This window comes from Ruditapes philippinarum, unplaced genomic scaffold, assembly GCF_026571515.1.
Source record: "Ruditapes philippinarum isolate M1 unplaced genomic scaffold, ASM2657151v2 ctg4330_1_1_1_1, whole genome shotgun sequence".
Lineage (NCBI taxonomy): Eukaryota > Metazoa > Mollusca > Bivalvia > Venerida > Veneridae > Ruditapes > Ruditapes philippinarum.
This window is the reverse complement of record NW_026851869.1, coordinates 28,616-48,826: the sequence shown is the minus strand read 5'-3', so window position 1 is coordinate 48,826 and position 20,211 is coordinate 28,616. Positions and strand designations below refer to the sequence as shown.

The window sequence follows — 20,211 nt, the reverse complement described above, 5'->3', positions numbered from 1 at the left end:
GTACTAGTTTTTCATAGAAATTTCTTATGATTTTGTCAGAATGTGCTGGAATTTCTCTTACTACATTAGAAACAAGTTAAAACTTTGTTGATGGAAAATATAAGCAAATTCTGTCATATCATGCAAAATACATTCAATGAATCTCTTGGATTGTGAATATATTATACAAATATATCTTTTTTCTTTGGTTTGATTTATATGCCTCCAGCTTCGACAGTGTTGGAGAGGTATTGATATATAGATCTGCTCTTGTCTGTCATGCTTTGTGTCCTTAGAAGTGTAAAGCTGTGGAATGTGGGGAAATCCCTGTTGTATAAAATTTTAATACATTTCTAATGTGAAGAACTATTTAACACATCTGGAGGTGTGCTGATGTAATAAAAGAAACAATGTTTAATTTGTTTTCTGATTCGTCTTTTAACAGGGTTTCATGAACACTTGTTAAGTATCCCAACATCGGCTGGATTTTGTTCAATTCTTAGACCAGATGTTGTTAGGTTATTGAGTCAAAACCTCTCACTAGGTAAGATTTTAAAGAAACTGTTCATAGTAAAAAATATAACAGATCTATAAATTTATGAATAAATCTATTAGTTTTAAGTAAATCAAATGGTATTTGTTAAATTTATTATAGAGCCATAAAGTGGACACATGTTTTTTGTATACATGGTAGATATACATATATTTTTTTCGAATCAACCAGGGCTTTTTTCACAGGTTGGGGAAGCAGCCCTGCCCTTAATTTTGAGGAAAAAATACATGGTATTTTTGCAAAAGGCGAAGAAAAAACTTGACGTAAATCAAATTTTTGGGGAAAACCATGATTTTAAAGAATTTTTCTTTGGGGAAGCAGCCCTATAATGGCTCCTGCTATAGAAGGAAAAAAAGCCCTGTCAAAACATGTATGTTTTGATAGAAATTTGTCATCTTAATTGTATATACATGTACAGTGAATCAGGATACAATTTTCCTGTGTCGAGGTCATAAGTTAATAATGTTTATCAACAGTTTCAATGCTAGAAATTTTCTTTTGAAATCACGACCATGCCAATTAAAACAGCAATCATAAAAAGGTGGTACTGATTCCATAGTTACCCACACATGCTTATTTGTACTGATATTTTATCAAAACCAGATATTTAAAAAAAAGATTTTTAGCTATCCTCACTTGTTTGGGGTGTTTTGGTTTGGCAAATTTTATCATGAAGTTTATCATTTGAATCTCAGTAAACAGTTGACATTGTATGATATGAGCATCCACGCAGTCTGATCAGGATCCATGCTGTTCGCTATCAGTTTCTCTACTTGTAACAGGGTTGGGAAGCGAACAGCATGGATCCTGATCAGACTGCATGGATGCGCAGGCTGGTCTGAATCCATGCTGGTCGCAAACGCATTATGTTGGTTTTGTCATGACGCGGCTCATATTGTTTTTGCAGCACATACAGTAGAACAAAGACGTATGTATCGTAAAGAGACAAGAAAAACAGGGCTTGGTACTGCCAGCTTTGAATTGGATAAAAAACCAAAAATTGGGGATGTAAGTACAAAGTGTTTTATTCTGAAAACTTGGAACCTGAGATTACATGAAGTATACTTTTATCATTTGTACATAGTAAAAACCTTTGAATTACTAGACAACAAAATAGAAACTGTATAAGGTTTATAGGATTGAATATTGTATATAATGTTTGCAGATCAAAGTCCAAATATCAGGCAGTTTTGTGTCTGCTTTAAAAAAGTTTTTCCTAAAGGATTTTTTTTTTCAAATGAAGTTCAAATGCTCACTTTCAAAATTTTTTATAAATATGATGATATCAACTCCTGTGAAGGGATGAGGGGGTAATTGTCACTCATTTTTACCCTACAATTTATGGATAGTGGGACATCTTACTCACCTTTTGATGATCTTGTTTTAAAACTTCATATTTCAGTTTCCAAAAGGTAATTCATTGGCCTTATAAATGTCTTTTACTTTTTTTGCTCTTTGGCAATTGGTATGATAATAGTGATTCAGTATTTTGTATAGAAATCAAAATACTAGTTTGTTTACATTTTGCTTCCTTTATAACAGATTACTGCACATTCAGTGCTACTTTCTTCAGTTGTTAAAGATCCAACATGCTCTTTTTTCGTTTAAAAGCATTATTTAACATATGTTTCACCTTTGTAAAGAATTTTGAAAATTAATGATTTCTGAAGCATAATAAGTCTTTTAAGAACATATTTTTATGTTACTGTTTAAAACATAATTGACTTGTTGTTGTTGTTGTATTATTCAGGACTTTGTCAACAACTTACATGAAGGTGCGTCTAAGGAAGTGAAGGATAAAATAAACATGGCTTACATAGCAGGCTTAATAAGCAATGCGGACAAAGGTTCTGCGTTAAAGAACAAAAGCACAAAGGAAAAAAGCTCGTTATTTCTGAAATACTTCTTGTATGCTCTTCTGGCATATTTCTTGTACAGGCAGTTGTCAGATATGACTGTAGGACCTGGTAATGGTGGTAGGTTTCACTTTCCTTAATATAGTATAGAATTTGCAGAGAAACACCCTTTGTTTTACCTTGACTATGCAATAAGAATAAGTAGAGCTGTCCTAGTCACCAGAGTGTTGATGTCGACGTAACCACTTATGCTAATGTAACACCTCAAATATTTTCAAAGTCCATTGACATATGGCTTTGAAACATTGCACACTTGTTCACCATGTTGACATGAACTTGTAGACAGGAGGAGGTAACTTGAGTATTTCGACAGAATTATGTGAAAAAAATTTACATTATCAAGGCTCGTGTACTATCAAGCACTAACAATAGTCAAGCGTGGTGTCCTACTGACAGCTCTTGTTGTTGTTGAGAGAGGGTGCTGTACAGAGGTACTAGAGGAGGTATAATATATTTGCAGGGGCACCTGTGGCCGAAAGGTCAAGGTTTCCCGTTACGGCTGTAGGTTTGATTCTTGCCAAGATCTTTGGATTCTGTCATGTGATGAAGCTATCCAGCTACCTTACAATATGTCAGTGGTTCTACTTAGGTGCACCTGAGGTTTTTCTTCCAACAGTAAAGCTTAAAAGTCGCCATATGACCTATATTGTGTTGGTGTGTCATGAAAACCCAATCCAAAAAGATAAATTTGACATATTTGCAAAGCTTACCTTTTGGAAGAAGCGATACTGTTGTTGTAAAGAGATTATTGCTATACAGAGTGTCACTTTGCCTGGGGGCCAGTCTGTTGATTTCTTTTTGTGCTTCTGTTCGGCAAATCAACAGCTTTGGGAAATACAATTTTCAATCAAAGGGTCACCTAGTATTCACCTGAAAATTACAGGTGTAATGTAATGAACAATAACTCATTCAACTTCAAAATAGTTTCTAAAAATAAAAACAGAATTACTACGAAATGAAACAGAGTTTCCACAATGTGACCCGAAACTCAAAGAACAGTCACGGAACCTTGTTTCAAAACACCATTTCCGATTATCATTAGTCAATAATTACATGGGAAATCCCGCAGGTTTCCACCAGTTGTTGATGGTATCAAAACACGATCGAGTATGAAATAGTGCGTATGTTATGAATAGACAAAAAATATCAATGCCTGAATCCCAGGCTGTTGAGTGTCACTGTGCTGGGTCTGAAACATATTTTTTAAAAAGAACTCATTAAAACCATTATGTTACTGAGTATATATACTTGCAAATAAGAGGTAATAAGTATCTTATATATGCGCACACAAAAAAGAATTTTTTCAAAGATTAAATTTTTTTTTTCAAAAACTATTATAGAAGAAGAATTGTGTGAGGCCCTGCTGTCTTGTTTGTTTGAAGTTAAACATATGCAGTATTATGTGTATGTACTGTATAGGTTTCTGTGTACTGGATACATCCCTATATGATATGAACCTGTCTTATTCAAAATATCAGATTAGTGCACATACAATAAACATTTCACCACTAAAGTACACATAATCATGGCAACATGTCATTGTGTATGGTTAAATCTATTGATATTCAAGTAGAAGGTTAGAGATGGGATCAATTAATTCCTTCTGTTTTAATGTTTTTATTTACACATATATTTTTTGAATGCAGGATTCCCAATGGTAACTCCTGGAAGATTTGAGGTGAATCCAGAAGAAGTAAAAGTGAAGTTTTCTGATGTGAAAGGTGTAAGTAAACTATTTTCATAGTTGAAGTACTTTGTTGACCTTTGGTTTAGGCCTCCCCCCTCCAAAAAAAAAATATATAAAATAAAATAAAAAAATCATCAAAGACATTCAGTTGGCCTATTTTGTTCACTAATTAATCACAACTGATTTAACAAGACCTTGTTTTAAATATATAGGTGATTTCTTGATTGATGTTTGAACAGTTTCTGCAGTTGTGCTGTTAAGATAATTGCCAATTATAAGACTAGTGAGACCGTCCTGCTCACCTGGGCAACTTATCGTCCCCTTAGTGTAGTAAGAGGTTAAGTCCATCTAACTTAACTAGAAGTTAACCAGTTATTACACTAAGCTGACATAATACTCATCTGGTGCAACTTATATTTCATCAGCTGCTAAAGATATTTCCTTGTAACTTAACGTGTTTAAAATCTTATCATAATGCAATATCCATCTGCAAAAACTACTGAATATATTCTCTTAGAACTTATTACATATACATGTCAGGGATCATAATTAGAGGTCACTTTCCAAGACCTGTAACTCTGGCATAGGTTTTGTCTGATTTATGGCCCTTTGTTAACTTAAACAAAATTATTTTATTTTCTTATCTTTCCACGACAGTGTGATGAGGCAAAAGAAGAATTGGCTGATATTGTAGAATTCTTAAAAAATGGAGAAAAATTCAATGCCATTGGGGCTAAACTACCAAAAGGTATGTATATAAATCCTTTATAAATAATAATGCAATTAATTGCCTAATGATATATTTCATGTTTTCACTTAAGAATTAAATTTAATTTAAATGCTTCTGTCAATGTTCTGTACCGAAAAAATCAGTATAATTCAATTAAGGTATGCCATTTTCTTGCTGTATGTTACAATATACTTTATACATGTATCTCAGGGTTCGAATTTAGGCACGCAAACACGCTAATAGCTTGTAGAAATTCTGAATAGTGAGTAACAATAAAAGACACTCGCATTTATTAGCGAGTGAATAAAAAAGGACCCAAATATATAAAAGTTTTCTTTTCAATAAAATGTCTGTGTAAAATTTGAAACAAAACTTAAAACACCGCAAAATAAAGACAGTCTTGCGCATTTTCGCTATAAATACAATTGCGGAAATCCGATTTTTAGGGGGTTACCCATTCTTTGGGCATGTGCGTGAAAAAAATGACGTCAATCGGTACCCGCCACTACGATTCGTAGATAATTTTGTAACCGTCTCTGATTGGTCTTTATAAATAGATATGTACTGGAAAATCCGATTCCCGTTATGCTTGTTTGTTTGTTTGTTTCATTTTACGCCTTTTCCGAACAGTATTTCAGTCTTATAGGCGGTCCGTTATGCTTGACTTTATCACGTGAAATAAACAAGGTCAAATGTCTCAAAGTCTATACTCAGTAACGAATTTTCTAATGACGAAACGGCCGGCGGACAAATCTGATGGAGATTCTATTGCATATCAAATATCGAGGAAACGTCTGAGAAGGCAGTAACTGCAAGCTTGAAAACTGTAAGAACTTGATGTTCACCTGGATATTGTTATGGGTGATTCATCAACAGTGAATCAAATGGCCTGCAAAACATGTAAAATGTTTGCACCTGCAGACAGAGTATCTAGACTAAGGAATTTATATTTAATTAGATTTTCTGTCTATTTATTAACCAGAATGGAAAGAAAATATGGTCTTGCCCCTTTCTGTCTATTATGTTCGTCTTGTAATGTCCAATCTTTTATATGGTCTTGGGAGTGGGTGCAATAAAAACTGCCTAGGCTAGGGAGGGGTATCGCCATTTTTAGCTCGACTTTTCTATGAAAAGGGGAGCTATCCTACTCGCCCCGGCGTCGGCGTTGGCGTCACACCTTGGTTAAGTTTTTCGTACCACCCCACTTTATTTCAGAAGTATTACAAGTATGGCTTTGAAACTTACCATACTTGTTCACCATCATAACCTCCATCTACAGACAAGAGTACATAACTCTGTCAAGGTTTTTGACAGAATTATGGCCCTTTTTTGACTTAGAAAGTGTATTGAGCTTGGTTAAGTTTTTTGTACCACCTCACTTTATTTCAAAACCATTGGAGGTATTGCTTTGAAACTGACCATACTTGTTTACCATCACGACCTTCATCAACAGACAAGAGGACATAACTCTGTCAAGGTTTTTGACAGAATTATGCCCCTTTTTGACTTAGAAAATACATTGAATATGGGTAAAATCCACTTATTGCCTTAACCCTTTGAGATATTGCTTTGAAACTTTTAATGCTATTTCACATCATTACCCCCATCTGTACGCAAGAGAAGGTAACTCTGTCAAGGATTTGTTTTAAAAATTAAGGCCTTTTATCGACTTAGAATCTTGGTTAAGTTTTTAGTACCAGTCCACTTTTTGACTGAACTGTTTGAGATATTAATTTGAAAGTTGGAATACTTGTTTACAATCATGATTCCCAAACATGTCCAGGAGAAGGTAATTCTGTCAAAGATTTTATTTGAATTATGGCCCTTAACTGTCAATGTTTTGTATTATAGGCAAGCACTAAAAAACTTAAAAAATCTAAAAAAAATTCATTCCTATCCACTGAACCTGCAGTGTTCAAGGGTATCACACAATTCAGTAAAATAATTCTTCACTAAATATCTTAATGCTCATGGCCATTGTTCACTTTAAAAATACAGAGATTCTTGTATTGCCTTTTACTGCAAAAACTTTTTTTATTGGCAAGCAATAAAAAAGTCGAGCGCGCTGTCTTACGGACAGCTCTTGTTTTGTTAGGTTGTAGAAACTGCATAGGCTAGAGCAGTAGAGGGGTAAGACCATATTTATTTAAGAAGGCTATCACCAGCAAAGACATTCTATTTCAACATTACATGATCCATGGCATTATTCTCTCATAATGAAGTCAGTTTTTTTCAAAAGCTTATGACTGTTGTCATTTATAACAACCACCTTATCCAATGCAATGGTCAGAGAAAGAAGAGGCCAACTACAACTCCATATGGCCCGAGAACTTGATATGATTTTTACATCATATTTTAATAAATTTGCCTTCTCAATTTCAGCTAGTCACTTTTCATTTTAGCTAGTAAGCATAAAATGCACAAGCTAATTTTAGCTAGTAGTAAATATTGCTAAATTCGAACCCTGTATCTTAAATATTTTACAGGTGTACTATTGGTAGGTTCACCAGGTGTGGGAAAAACTCTTCTGGCAAAGGCTGTTGCAGGTATAGTTGAGTTTAACTAATAGTTAAGAATTGATAAATGTGTAAATGTGAAATTTATTATATTAATAAAAATGAAGTATTAAAAATATGTGACACAGCCAAATTCTGGATTGTACCATAGAAGTGGCCTATTAATGATTGAGACTGAGTCTTGGTCTAGAGATGAGTTTTTATCCAGCCAGGAACTAAATATTCTTTGATTAATATGATGTAGCTGTTTTTCTAGCTTACAGAAAGTGTATGGTGTTACTTGTGTACCTGCAGATGTTGAATTAATCCATCCAATTGTACTGGAAATTTTCTTATACTATTATAGTTAGAAAGTCATCATAATATAACCTTGATAGTGTCAGTGTCACATAATACTACCACATAACACTCCCCACCCCCCTTCTTAAAAAAAGAAAACCGGTAAAGAATAGTACAAGTCTCCTGTTGTGGTGGTATTCAGTTTTGTTTTAATTATAGAAAAATCACAACACAATATACCAGCATTTATTTCATTTAGGTTTAACATAAAGAATAATTTCTATTATTTTACAACTAGGTGAAGCAGGTGTCCATTATTTCCACGCATCAGGCTCGGAGTTTGATGAGATGTTTGTTGGGAGTGGATCAAGAAAAGTCAGACAGTTATTTGGTAAGTTAACTAAATTTTTAGTTTACAATTTCTACAATACATGTACCTCCCTTGAACATTTATATGTGTGTAGGGGGGGGGGGTCAGATATTATTGACTATGAAGAAAAACCAGGGAGACAGATGATTTAGGCGAAATGTCAATTTCTTTTACATATGTTATCAAACAATTTTATCATTCATGCACCAATTTCAAAAACGGTTTTATCATTTCTGTTTGTAAAGTTGCATGTCTGATAAATTTAGCTTTATCAGTCACCCTCAGCTTTATCAAACATCTAAACAATGCATGGTATTCCCTGTATCTGTAACTTTAGTTTTCAATTTCTTTGCATAAAATTATAATGTGTGTGTATATAATTTGGTAATCTAATAATAAATTTTATTTTCTTAACATACAGCTGCAGCAAAGTTGAGGGCACCAAGTGTGATATTTATAGATGAGATAGACAGTGTAGGAGCAAAAAGAACAAGTTCACAAATACATCCTTACGCTAATCAAACTGTCAATCAGTTACTCTCTGAAATGGATGGGTAAGTATTATATACTTTCCATTTTAATAGACTAATGTTTCAATGACATTGTTGTTGTTTTTTTACAGTTGGTAATCTGAACTTAAATTTAATTAAATGCATATTGAACCTCAGAATTAAATTTGATTTTTCTTCTCAAGAAAATTTATATTGATTATGGATTGAGAGCCTGTATTGTAAGATGATTATTATCCAAAGAAGCAGGGTTGAATGTGAAATAGTTTGTCATGAAAGTTAAAATAATTACACAAAGTTATACTAACGTAATAGAATGCAGAGTGATCCTGAATATGTGCTTAAACATACAATTTATATATATAAGGTTGTCAGAAATTGGTAGAATGATTGTTTATATTACATCTAGAGTGGATCCTGAACTTGGTATAGATGTGTATGGTGTATGACTTAATAACATTTGATATTATACCCCCACTATTTCAGGTTCACAGGATCTCAGGGGGTGATTGTTATTGGTGCCACAAATAAAAGGGACAATCTAGATCAGTAGGTTATAATTCAAATATAGCTTCCAACCATATGAATACATATACCTAAAAATGTAAAATGGATTGAAAGTTGTTTAGAGAAGATCTTAATAATTATTAATGATAATTTAAAGGGTGTTTTGTATATACACTGCGTGAATTTTAGTATATTTGATGTGAACACTTTTCTGCGAAATACCAACCCACCACAGTGGGTTTTTCACGGATTTTGATAACAAACAGGTAAGAAAACTTTCCATCCACCAGTACCAGTTCAAAAATGTGCTGTTTGATCACGGCCTTTACTATTCTCTATTTTGGTAGATTTAAGTATTAATGATATATGATATTCTATGATTTATATACATTATTATTTAAGAATAATATAATATTAAATCAGTTGAAAAGTTGGGCATGAATGTATTTATGATATATGATATTTCAGTGCTCTATTGAGACCAGGCAGATTTGACATGGAGGTAAATGTGTTACCCCCAGATGCTAAAGGGAGAGAAGATATTTTCAGATTGTATTTGTCAAAGGTTCATGCCAGCAAAGGTAAACTTTACTTATATCTTGTTTGATTTACAATTTGAAAAAGAAACACTGTGTCATTGATGTATTTAAAAATTGACTCTGTAATGCAAGTTTTGGACTATCATATATAAATTTTCATATTGCATATTTTGTTTAAAGATATACTATGCTCATCTTCCATTTTTTTCATCGCAAATATTTATTAAAATCTCTTAAACTCTTCAGAATATGTCTTATTTGGACAAAAGAATTTACAATGCTGTATTCTCTGTTACAGGTCATGTAAAGTTGGTCCTGTCTTAAAAAATTTGCCAGTTTTTTTTAATGACACATTATATTCGTATGTAGACCTTGTGTAGTGTGTAGAGTTTAAAACATAACACAGCTGATTTGTGTAAAGTCGAAATATGTTGATTTTATATTTACAAAGAGACTGTGTAACAATTCTCAATATTTTCAAATATCAAATTTGAGCATAGTATATCTTTATAGGCCAAATATGCCTTTAATACACACATTTACTTCTCATAGATATTTTGATAACATGTAAAAAAAGATTGTTAAAGCTAGTAGTCTAATAACACACCTTATTGAATATTTACAGATTTAGACTATCCGAAGCTTGGGTTAATGACTCGAGGAATGACAGGTGAGTTGTTATAAATAATATCTACTCAATTAAATTGAGCATGAATTTGAATTAGTTGAACAGTAGATAATTCAATATCAATGATAAAGTTAAAATTTCTTGTAATTCTTCCTTATATCCTATAAAGCTTATGAGGGAAAAGATTACATATATGAACTGATGTGCTATTATGTGTAACAGTGTGTTTCTTCTACCTATATTCAATGATAAATATGTAAAGTTGTCAGTTGCTGGTAGATATATAGATACCTACACAGGATCTTGGAATACTTTATAACTGTTGTTAATATGTTTATGTCTTATATAATTGTAAAAACTTGCACAGAACTTGATAGGACTACAAAACAGGAACAAGCACAAATTAACATTACTTCTTTACTCAGAAACATTAGTCATGCTCTATGTATCAATCACAGGGCTCACGCTGTCGGTCGCCATAGTCGCCATTTGCGATTATTTTATAAGATTGGCGATTATTTTTGCATTTTGGCTACAAAATCTGGCGATTATTTTTTACTTCCAACAGTGTTTATATAAGGTGTAAAAATCGATAATGAATGCAGTAGACCCAATTAACACCAGCGGGGTGCATTTAATTGAGTGTCAACTTTTTACCGGTCACGTGCTGCTAACTATATTGCCCGAGGTGATAAAATACATGCGAGATGTATAATTGTATAAGAACTTTAAAGATATTGTCCATCAAATATCCGTCAATTAGCCACAAAAATCGTTTTAAAATTGATAAACTGGATATTGACTGGATATTGACTTACCCAAAATTTACCGTGAATTCCAGTAATTGCAAATTTTGATTTTTTGTTTGTTTTAAGCTACTTGACTAAAACGCCAGTGGAAAACAATGGTAAAATATTTAAAAAGTATTTAATTCCAAACAACTATTTGCACACCAACCAAAATTGTGAATATTTCTTCAGAAAACAGGAAAAATCCGATTGTCACATATTTTCGCGACACCGATAATTTTGATATTTATTTAAAGGTGAAATAAGCTATGTTCTGTTTAAAAATCTTTACTACTATGGCAGAAAATTTGTATTACATTGGTGATGATGATATTTTTCAATCACTAATTCGTGAATAGTCCGCTGAACTTTTGGCTATTATTTTTTTAAGTTGAAATTATTGGCTATTATTTTATTTGAGCCAGTGTGAGCCCTGAATCATGATAGTTTACTACATGTACTAAGTCTTAGTCTTAACCATGTATGTTCACTGTATGCTGAATCAGTCACACATGTTTCAATCAAGATAGTTTAAAGTGGAATGGTCTATAGTAGACAATAAGTAATTCATTCATAGTATAAGACATAACATCAAACCACACAAGACCTATACGAGGAAGTTGTTGGCTAGTGAGAAATACATAATCCAATATTACATACATTTATATAGCAGGTGATAAAATTAACAAAATATTATTATTCGTCAGATAAATGGTCATTCTAAATCACTTAAAACTTTATCAACATTTTTTTTTCAAGCAATATTTTATAAGAATACTCACATGATACATTTCTATTGTTTTTATCATATCAATATTTGAAATACTATAAATAGAAAATGTGCACATAGTAGACCTATCCACTGTTTGTTCAGTCAACATCTATGAACCACTTTATTTTCTAATCATGTTAAGATGTTTCAATGTATAAGGAAATTACTGGACTAGAAATATTTAAGTTGAAAATGTTGTTTTATGTATTTTTTTCAGGAGCTGATATCAACAATATAGTAAACCAGGCTGCATTAAGAGCTGTGTTAGAGGGACATAATATAGTAACAATGAAAGACATTGATTATGCTAGAGATAAAGTTATCATGGGTAAGGGAATCAGATTTTATGTCACTTTATGTTAAACATACTAAAATTGCATCTGCCTAGCCAACTATGACCGTGTCCTTGTGAAAATGTGTCACCATCTTTGTTTATTATTATATGTAGTTAATCAGAAATTTAAACTGCATGCAATTGGTCATTACTGATAATTAGCAAAACATTCTACTAATATTTCTCAGCCAACATCCAGTAAACGAGTAAAAACTTGAAAAACCTTTCCACAAACAGTTACAAATTTCATGTTGAGCCCAAACGTTTAATAAAACAAATGGTTTATTTATTAAAAAAAAAATATATTCGTGTTAACTGTATTATTTACACTTATAACTTCAATCTAGATATGCAATAATTTCCTTAGAATTTTATTTGAAAAACAATTGCATCAAACAGAATTTAATTGGGTTACCATTATACCCTTTTGGATATTTAGTGTGTGTTGATGTACATTTTATAATTTTATAATGATAATTTTAGGTCCAGCATGGAAGAATAAGAAAATAGATGAGCAGACAAACTGGAACACTGCGTACCACGAGGCAGGACATACCCTTGTAGCATACTTTTCTAAAGAAGCTAGTCCTCTACATAAAGTTACAATTTTACCACGTGGCAGATCACTAGGACATGTAAGTCTGTAATATAGATACATTTAGCAAGTGTCTTTATGCCCCGTCCAAGACCCATGTGTCCTTACCTCCAAGATCAAGATGTTAAGTTTGCTATAAATAGCAGTTCATTTCACAAGAACAATATTAAGCAATTTGTTACTTTTATTCTCTTTTCTTTTCATAATACTTTTCTGCAATACTTAAGAAACCTTTTTAGGGGCATTCATCACTTTTGCGTGACGGCACCTGTTAAAACAAACTTTTATTTTATCCATTCACATTGAACCAAATGGTACAGTGTATTACCATGTATTAGAGGATAGTCCTTTGTGAAACAACTGTCTTTATGCTGCTGTTCTGTTACTAAAACATTTAATATGAAAATCCAGGAGTTCCCAGTTTGATTCTTAGGCAAAGACAAATTTCTCTGTGACATTTGATCCTGGACATTGAGTCTAATGAAACTTGTCTCTTACCACTGATTCATAAATCATATGTGATTAGTAGGACTCTTTTGTAATTGCTTGTTAGTTATCTTGGAAAGCTTTACTGACAGCCAGTATTTTACCAAATGAGTGCTGAAATCAGTATAAAAACTATACAAATATAGAAGTGAATGTGAAACAAGTCTGTAAACATATGGATAGCCACATATATATGAATATTCATGAAGTAACCACCATCACCCAGTCAGTCACATGCAGAGAAATTGGTAATTACTATATTATATCCATATAAGTGTACTACAGTCCCTGGTCTTAAACTGTTAATGTAGACATGTGTGAGATGTGGTAATTTTTCTGTCGTATTTTCAGACTGCATTTACTGAAGAGAAGGAGATGTACGGGTCAACAAAGGCTCAGATGTTGGCTAGAATAGATGTTGCTATGGGTGGCCGGGTAGGTGAAGAATTGGTGCATGGTTCGGAACAAGTTACAGATGGTAAATTTTTTTTTCTGTATACATACAGAAATTTTATTAAAACTTACTATAACAGATGATAAACAAAAAGCTTTTACTATACCTAGTCATAGCACACCTAGGCCTTTCTCAGCTTTTTCCAATAATCTGTAAATTTAATATTATTTTAAGATTAGAACTTGTTATTTATGATTGAAGAGATGCAATTAAAATAAGCTAAAGTTCTGGTTATCTTATTTTCCTGAAATTTTATTATAGGTGCATCATCAGATTTTCAAGGTGCCACCCAAATAGCTACAGCAATGGTGAAAAAATATGGCATGTCAGATAAGGTAAATATTTATTGCATTAATTCAGGATTTACATATTGATTTACATATAAAGAAATGATTGAATTTGAATATTTTTTAAGCTCCATTTTTCAAAGAAAGAAAAAGGCTAAGGTATTGTCATGACCCACACAGGGTGTGATCAGGTCTTTTATTCAAACTAACAATGTATATGTCAAACAATTCATAAATAATAAAGGTGTTAAATTACTGAATAGAACTATTACAATAACGACATATTCTTAACATGTACCTGCTTAAATAAAGATATCACAAAACAGTATTAATTTCAATAAATCATATTTTCGCAAATATTTCCGTGTGCAAACAGTCCACTTTTTGACATAAGCAAAATTTTTGTGATGCAAAATCCACTTTTACGGTATATGTTTTTGTATATTTACAGGTTGGTCCGAGAGTACATTCTGATGCTTTAATGGATGGGGGAAATTCATTTATACAAGTGAATGACATCAGTCCTAGTATGCAGCAAGTTATAGATTCTGAAATAGATAAAATATTAACTGTAAGTATGCCATGTAACATAGTTTGATACCTAAATGTTTAATCCAAATTGTTCCGTATGGCCTAATAAGCCTTATTGTCAACACTGACCATAAATCAGTGGTTTCTGAATGTTGTTGACTTCAAACCACTTGCCTGCACCGCTGTGGGTTCGAATCTTGACAGGGACTTTGAATTCTTTAATGTGAGGAAGCTATCCAGCTAGCTTATGGAACGTCGGTGGTTCTACTCTCGTGCCTGTTTGGCCAGAAACAATGTATAAAAGGGCACCTGAGTTCTTCATCTGCAACAACCACCAGTAAAGTTAGAAAGTCCCCATATTGCAAACCAATTAATATCCAAATAAACAGATAAACACTGGTTCTTATCCTCTGCTTGTTATATTTTGACATTAATTATCTGTATGTGAGAAAGCTATGTAGCCAGCCTACTGGAAGGTTGATGGTAGTATGGAGAAGATATCTAGCTCTTGAAACAGTAAAGTGTCTTAAGCTAGCTTGTTACTGAATGGCGATGGTTCAGTGAGGAGGCTTTGTGGCGAGTTGATGGAAAATTATTAAATAATTTGAATTGTTATATATTGTAAGGGTAAATCAAATAGGGCAGATTGTTAGGTATACATGTATATATGTCTGATATATCTATTGATTATATATTTTATTATAAATAGGAGTCCTATAAGCGAGCTAAGGACCTACTGACATCACATAAAAAAGAACATCAATTACTTGCTGAGGCATTAATGAAATATGAGACATTAGACAGTAAGGAAATAAAGGATGTGATTGAAGGTCGACCATTAAAACGGATGTCAACCGGCAAAATGTTTGACCCTAAAACTGTGATTCCAAAGCTAAGGAATGATGATACAAAAGGTGTACCGGACATCAGAGGTGGCGATAAAAACAAGTTATAGATACATTATAAATTTGATATATATAAAAAAGAGAACATACAAATGTTCTTCCAAAGAAATTTACAATGGAAGGCTTTAGTGTTAATGTTTCCGAAATAAATGGAACTGAGTATGTGTATAAACAATACATTTTCATTCCGACACTTCCATCATGTTTGGGGAAATGGAAGTAAAAATGTTTTCTTTATGTAAACCAAGGAAAAGATGATTGTTATAATTTTAAACAAGCCATAATGACAGTGGTTTATGTTATAGAATGAAACAACATGACTTGCCATAAGGTGTTTTCTTGTCAGTCATATATAATAGATATAGTTTCTGTTACATTGTAAACATTATGCAAGATAAGCGTCTCGGACCTTTGTTACGTTTTGTGTCAAGCACACCTGTTTAAAATGACTATACATCTGAACATGAAATGTTTGAAACATACAGATTAGATGTCCTGTAATAGAAGTGATGATTATGCTGGCCTACTATTTCGTTTGTGATTTTTTCTTTGCAGGCCAGAAGCCATATCAACAAAAGATAATGTGATATCAATAAAACTGTTTGATAAGTTAACTAGAAATAATATATCTGTATTAGATCTAGTTTAATCGTTTTAATTGAATTTTGATTAGTTTTACCTAAGAAATTCACAGGTACATAAATTAAGTGTTGCATTAATCATGGATATCCTTAAATGCAAGTAGCTATGTTTGTAGATCTGTGACATTAAGATGGAGCCAGACTAACCAACATGTTCTCAGAAATCATGTGCGATTAGTAGTCTTGTCACCTGCAGTGGAATTTTTCTATTAGTAACTGGTTAGTTATCCATTAAGCTGGTAAGAATTAGATAGACCGGCCTGATTGAGATACTGTTTACTGAACTGCTTCAAATTAGGAACTGGATAAATCTGTTACACTAGTACATGATATTGTTTTGAATCAATGAGGTGTTAAATTTTGTTTTATTATATGGAATTATTATAACGCTTGTTCTAATTGTGAAGATATTTTAATGGATATGTATTATTTTTAGATATTTTGTATAATTTTAGGTATATTCATTGGAATTAAGAGGGTTATGTATTCTCTTATAGTTTGTTTAAATGAGCCGCGTCACGACAAAAGCATTGTTATGCGTTTGCGACCAGCATGGATTCATGCTGTTTGCTTACAAACCCTATAACAAGTAGAGAAACTGATAGCGAACAGCATGGATCCTGATCAGACTGCGCGGATGCTCAGGCTGGTCTGGATCCATGCTGGTTGCAAACCTATTATGTTGGTTTTGTCGTGACGTGGCTCAAACTGTTTTATTGTAACATGGTGTTAGTATGTCTACATTTCCGCTAGTACTACATACTATATGTACATGTAAAATGATAATGTTTGTGTGGGACCTCTATTACTGGCATAATATAGCATGTGGCATGTTACGTTTTTATCAATTTCATTTTGTTGAGCTGTTAAAATACAAAGTAAGTGCCTTCTTGTAGTTTATTGTTATATGATATTTTGTCATTTAAATGCTTTAATATTTAATCACCCAAGCTGTGGCTCTGGTGATTAAATACGTTTTTAGCTCACCTGTCACAAAGTGACAGGGTGAGCTTTTGTGATCGCTTTTCATCCGGCGTCCGTCCGTCCGTCGTCCGTCCGTAAACTTTTGCTTTAAATGACATCTCCTCATAAACCACTGAGCCAATTTCATCCAAACTTCACAGGAATGTTCCTTTGGTGGTCACCTTTAAAACTTGTTCAAAGAATATAATTCCATGCAGAACTCTGGTTGCCATGGCAACCGAAAGAAAAATCTTAAAATATCTTCTTTTAAACAACCCTAAGAGCTAGAGCTTAGATATTTGGCATGAATCATCTTCTAATGAGTGTCTACCAAGTTTGTTCAAATAAAAGCCCTGGGGTCAAAATTGGCCCTGCCCCAGGGGGTCATTGATTTTCCCTATATGCATATAGTAAAAACTTAAAAAATATTCTTTTAAAGAACCCAAAGAGCTAGAGCTAAGATATTTGGCATGAAACATCTTCTAGTGAGTGTCTACCAAGTTTGTTCAAATAAAAGCCCTGGGGCCAAAATTGGCCCCGCCCCAGGGGGTCATAGATTTTCCCTATATGCATATAGTAAAAACTTAAAAAAATCTTTTTTTAAAGAACCCAAAGAGCTAGAGCTAAGATATTTGGCATGAAACATCTTCTAGTGAGTGTCTACCAAGTTTGTTCAAATAAAAGCCCTGGGGTCAAAATTGGCCCAGCCCGGGGGTGGGGGGGGTCATTGATTTTTCCTATATGCATATAGTAAAAACTTAAAATATCTTCTTTTAAAGAACTGTAAGAGCTAGAGCTTAGATATTTGGCATGAAACATCTTCTTGTGCATGTCTACCAAGTTTGTTCAAATAAAAGCCCTGGGGTCAAAATTGGCCCCGCCCAGGGGGTCATTGATTTCCCTATATGCATATAGTAAAAACTTAAAAAATCTTCTTTTAAAGAACCCAAAGAGCTAGAGCTAAGATATTTGGCATGAAACATCTTCTAGTGAGTGTCTACCAAGTTTGTTCAAATAAAAGCCCTGGGGTCAAAATTGGCCCCGCCCGGGGGGGGGGGGGGTCATTGATTTTCCCTATATGCATAAAGTAAAATCTTAAAAAATCTTCTTTTAAAGAACCGTAAGAGCTAGAGCTTAGATATTTGGCATGAAACATCTTCTTGTGCATGGACACAAGTTTGTTCAAATAAAAGCCCTGGGGTCAAAATTGGCCCCGCCCCAGGGGGTCATTGATTTTCCCTATATGCATATAGTAAAAAATCTTCTTTTAAAGAACCCAAAGAGCTAGAGCTAAGATATTTAGCATGAAACATCTTTTAATGAGTGTCTACCAAATTTGTTCAAATAAAGCCCTGAGGTCAAAATTGGCACCGCCCCGGGGGGTCATTGATTTTCCCTATATGCATAAAGTAAAAACTTAAAAAATCTTCTTTTAAAGAACCGTAAGAGCTAGAGCTTAGATATTTGGCATGAAACATCTTCTAGGGAATGTCTACCAAGTTTGTTCAAATAAAAGCCCTGGGTTCAAAACTGGCCCCGCCCCAGGGGGTCATTGATTTTCCTTATATGTGTATAGCAAAAACTTAAAAATCTTCTTTGAAAAAACCCAAATAGCTAGAGTTTAGATATTAAGCATGAAACATCTTTAAGTAAATATCTACAAAATTTGTTCAAATGAAAGCCCTGGGGTCAAAACTGGCCCTGCCCCAGGGGTGTCATTGTTTTTAACTATATGTGTATAGTAAAAACTTAAAAAATCTTCTTTTAAAAAACCCAATGAGCTAGAACTTAGATGTTTAGCATGAAACATCTTCTTATGGGTGTCTACCAAGTCTGTTCAAATAAACAAATAAAAGCCCTTGGGTAAAAATTGGCATGGGGGGATGGGGGGGCTATATACAGGTGAGCGACCCCAGGGCCATCATGGCCCTCTTGTTTACATGATATAACAATATATCATAAGAAGGTATTAGTTATGAGAGACGAGGGTGTTTTTATAAGATGACTTGTGTATCAAACTTTAGTCTAGTCCATCATGTACTGTTTATTTCAGTATAATGAGTTGTTTGAATGTAACGGCTCACTTAGTTCCTGAAGATGAACAAATGAAGTATAATGGAATGATTAAAAGAAAGAAAAAATAAACAGGCATTTCTCTTTAATACCAGTCAATTTAAGCAACAGTATTTTTTTATTGATAATACAAAGACGTGGATAGGATGAGCGTTAAGAACACAGTAGGACATTGTCTTTACCTTATACACATAGAAAAAAATGGGTAAATTTGGTGTTCTACTTTGATATCAGAGTGTATCTTGTCCGGATTGGGGTGTAAACCTCCATTTTATTAATCAGTACTGGGCACTTTCTATTTCATATTCGGATCTACTGAATCTATTGCCTTTGACAGAGGAGTTTCTTGTGAGTCTGTATCGCAGAGTAATACCTTGTAGTTGTTTTTGACACCAAATTTATTCACCTTTGTAGAAAGTCTTGTTAACTTTTATCAGTAGGTCAGTATGGTCTATGACTTGATATAGCATAGTATCAGATGAGTAGTTTTCGTTAGATCAAATTGTGCCCGGTACATGTATACTAGCCTAAGGTATACAAAACTATTCATTATGTTTGTTAATTGTATGTCATGTTTTAATTTTGATTGCATTTATGCAACAGCATTTCACTTTGTTTTTAATAAAAGACATGTAAATGGTATATGTTTGTGTTTTAATTTTTCCTTACATAACATAGTTTTACTTGTCGTTATATTCAAGAAGAAATCATCCAACCAAGTGCATGTCTATATAAATTATTATAACAACAATTTCTGACGATTGCACAACATAATTTATATGGATATAAGTTTTTGACTGGGTAGGGGTACGAGGGTCAGCTGTAAATTTCATGGATGGCGTTATTAACGGCAATAATTATAAACGTTTTATGTACATGTAATTTAACATAGCAGAGCCAAGTACAGACAAATAACTACATGGATCCAACATATATCTAGGAAGCATTTCACGCGTTTTAACATCGACGTCACACATAGTCAAAGTTCCTGTCCCCACATATGCATTTGCTGTGTGTCTCCGATTGTTACGAAAATATATCATATCAGCTATCTCGAGGGTTGTTTTTATTTAAATGCACACTTTTTAGCTCACCTGTCACAAAGTCGCTTTTCGTCCTGCGTCCGTCCGTAAAAATTTTACTTTAAATGACATCTCCTCATAAACCGC

General features: G+C 33.3%; 1 protein-coding gene across 1 annotated transcript in view; it reads left to right on the top strand.

Moving 5' to 3' along the window:
• LOC132741729 (ATP-dependent zinc metalloprotease YME1 homolog) overlaps window positions 1-19,684 on the top strand; it is a 28,554-nt gene extending 8,870 nt beyond the window's left edge. Inside the window, exons 4-20 of the mRNA XM_060729984.1 lie at window positions 425-523; window positions 1,440-1,540; window positions 2,283-2,508; window positions 4,095-4,171; window positions 4,793-4,883; window positions 7,352-7,411; window positions 7,959-8,051; window positions 8,452-8,584; window positions 9,026-9,088; window positions 9,515-9,627; window positions 10,211-10,255; window positions 11,991-12,101; window positions 12,591-12,742; window positions 13,540-13,666; window positions 13,904-13,977; window positions 14,381-14,500; window positions 15,170-19,684. Of these exons, the coding sequence (XP_060585967.1) occupies window positions 425-523; window positions 1,440-1,540; window positions 2,283-2,508; window positions 4,095-4,171; window positions 4,793-4,883; window positions 7,352-7,411; window positions 7,959-8,051; window positions 8,452-8,584; window positions 9,026-9,088; window positions 9,515-9,627; window positions 10,211-10,255; window positions 11,991-12,101; window positions 12,591-12,742; window positions 13,540-13,666; window positions 13,904-13,977; window positions 14,381-14,500; window positions 15,170-15,415 (1,931 nt within the window). The 3' untranslated portion in view covers window positions 15,416-19,684. The remainder of the gene's footprint in view (window positions 1-424; window positions 524-1,439; window positions 1,541-2,282; window positions 2,509-4,094; window positions 4,172-4,792; window positions 4,884-7,351; window positions 7,412-7,958; window positions 8,052-8,451; window positions 8,585-9,025; window positions 9,089-9,514; window positions 9,628-10,210; window positions 10,256-11,990; window positions 12,102-12,590; window positions 12,743-13,539; window positions 13,667-13,903; window positions 13,978-14,380; window positions 14,501-15,169) is intronic.
• Window positions 19,685-20,211: the final 527 nt, after the last annotated feature.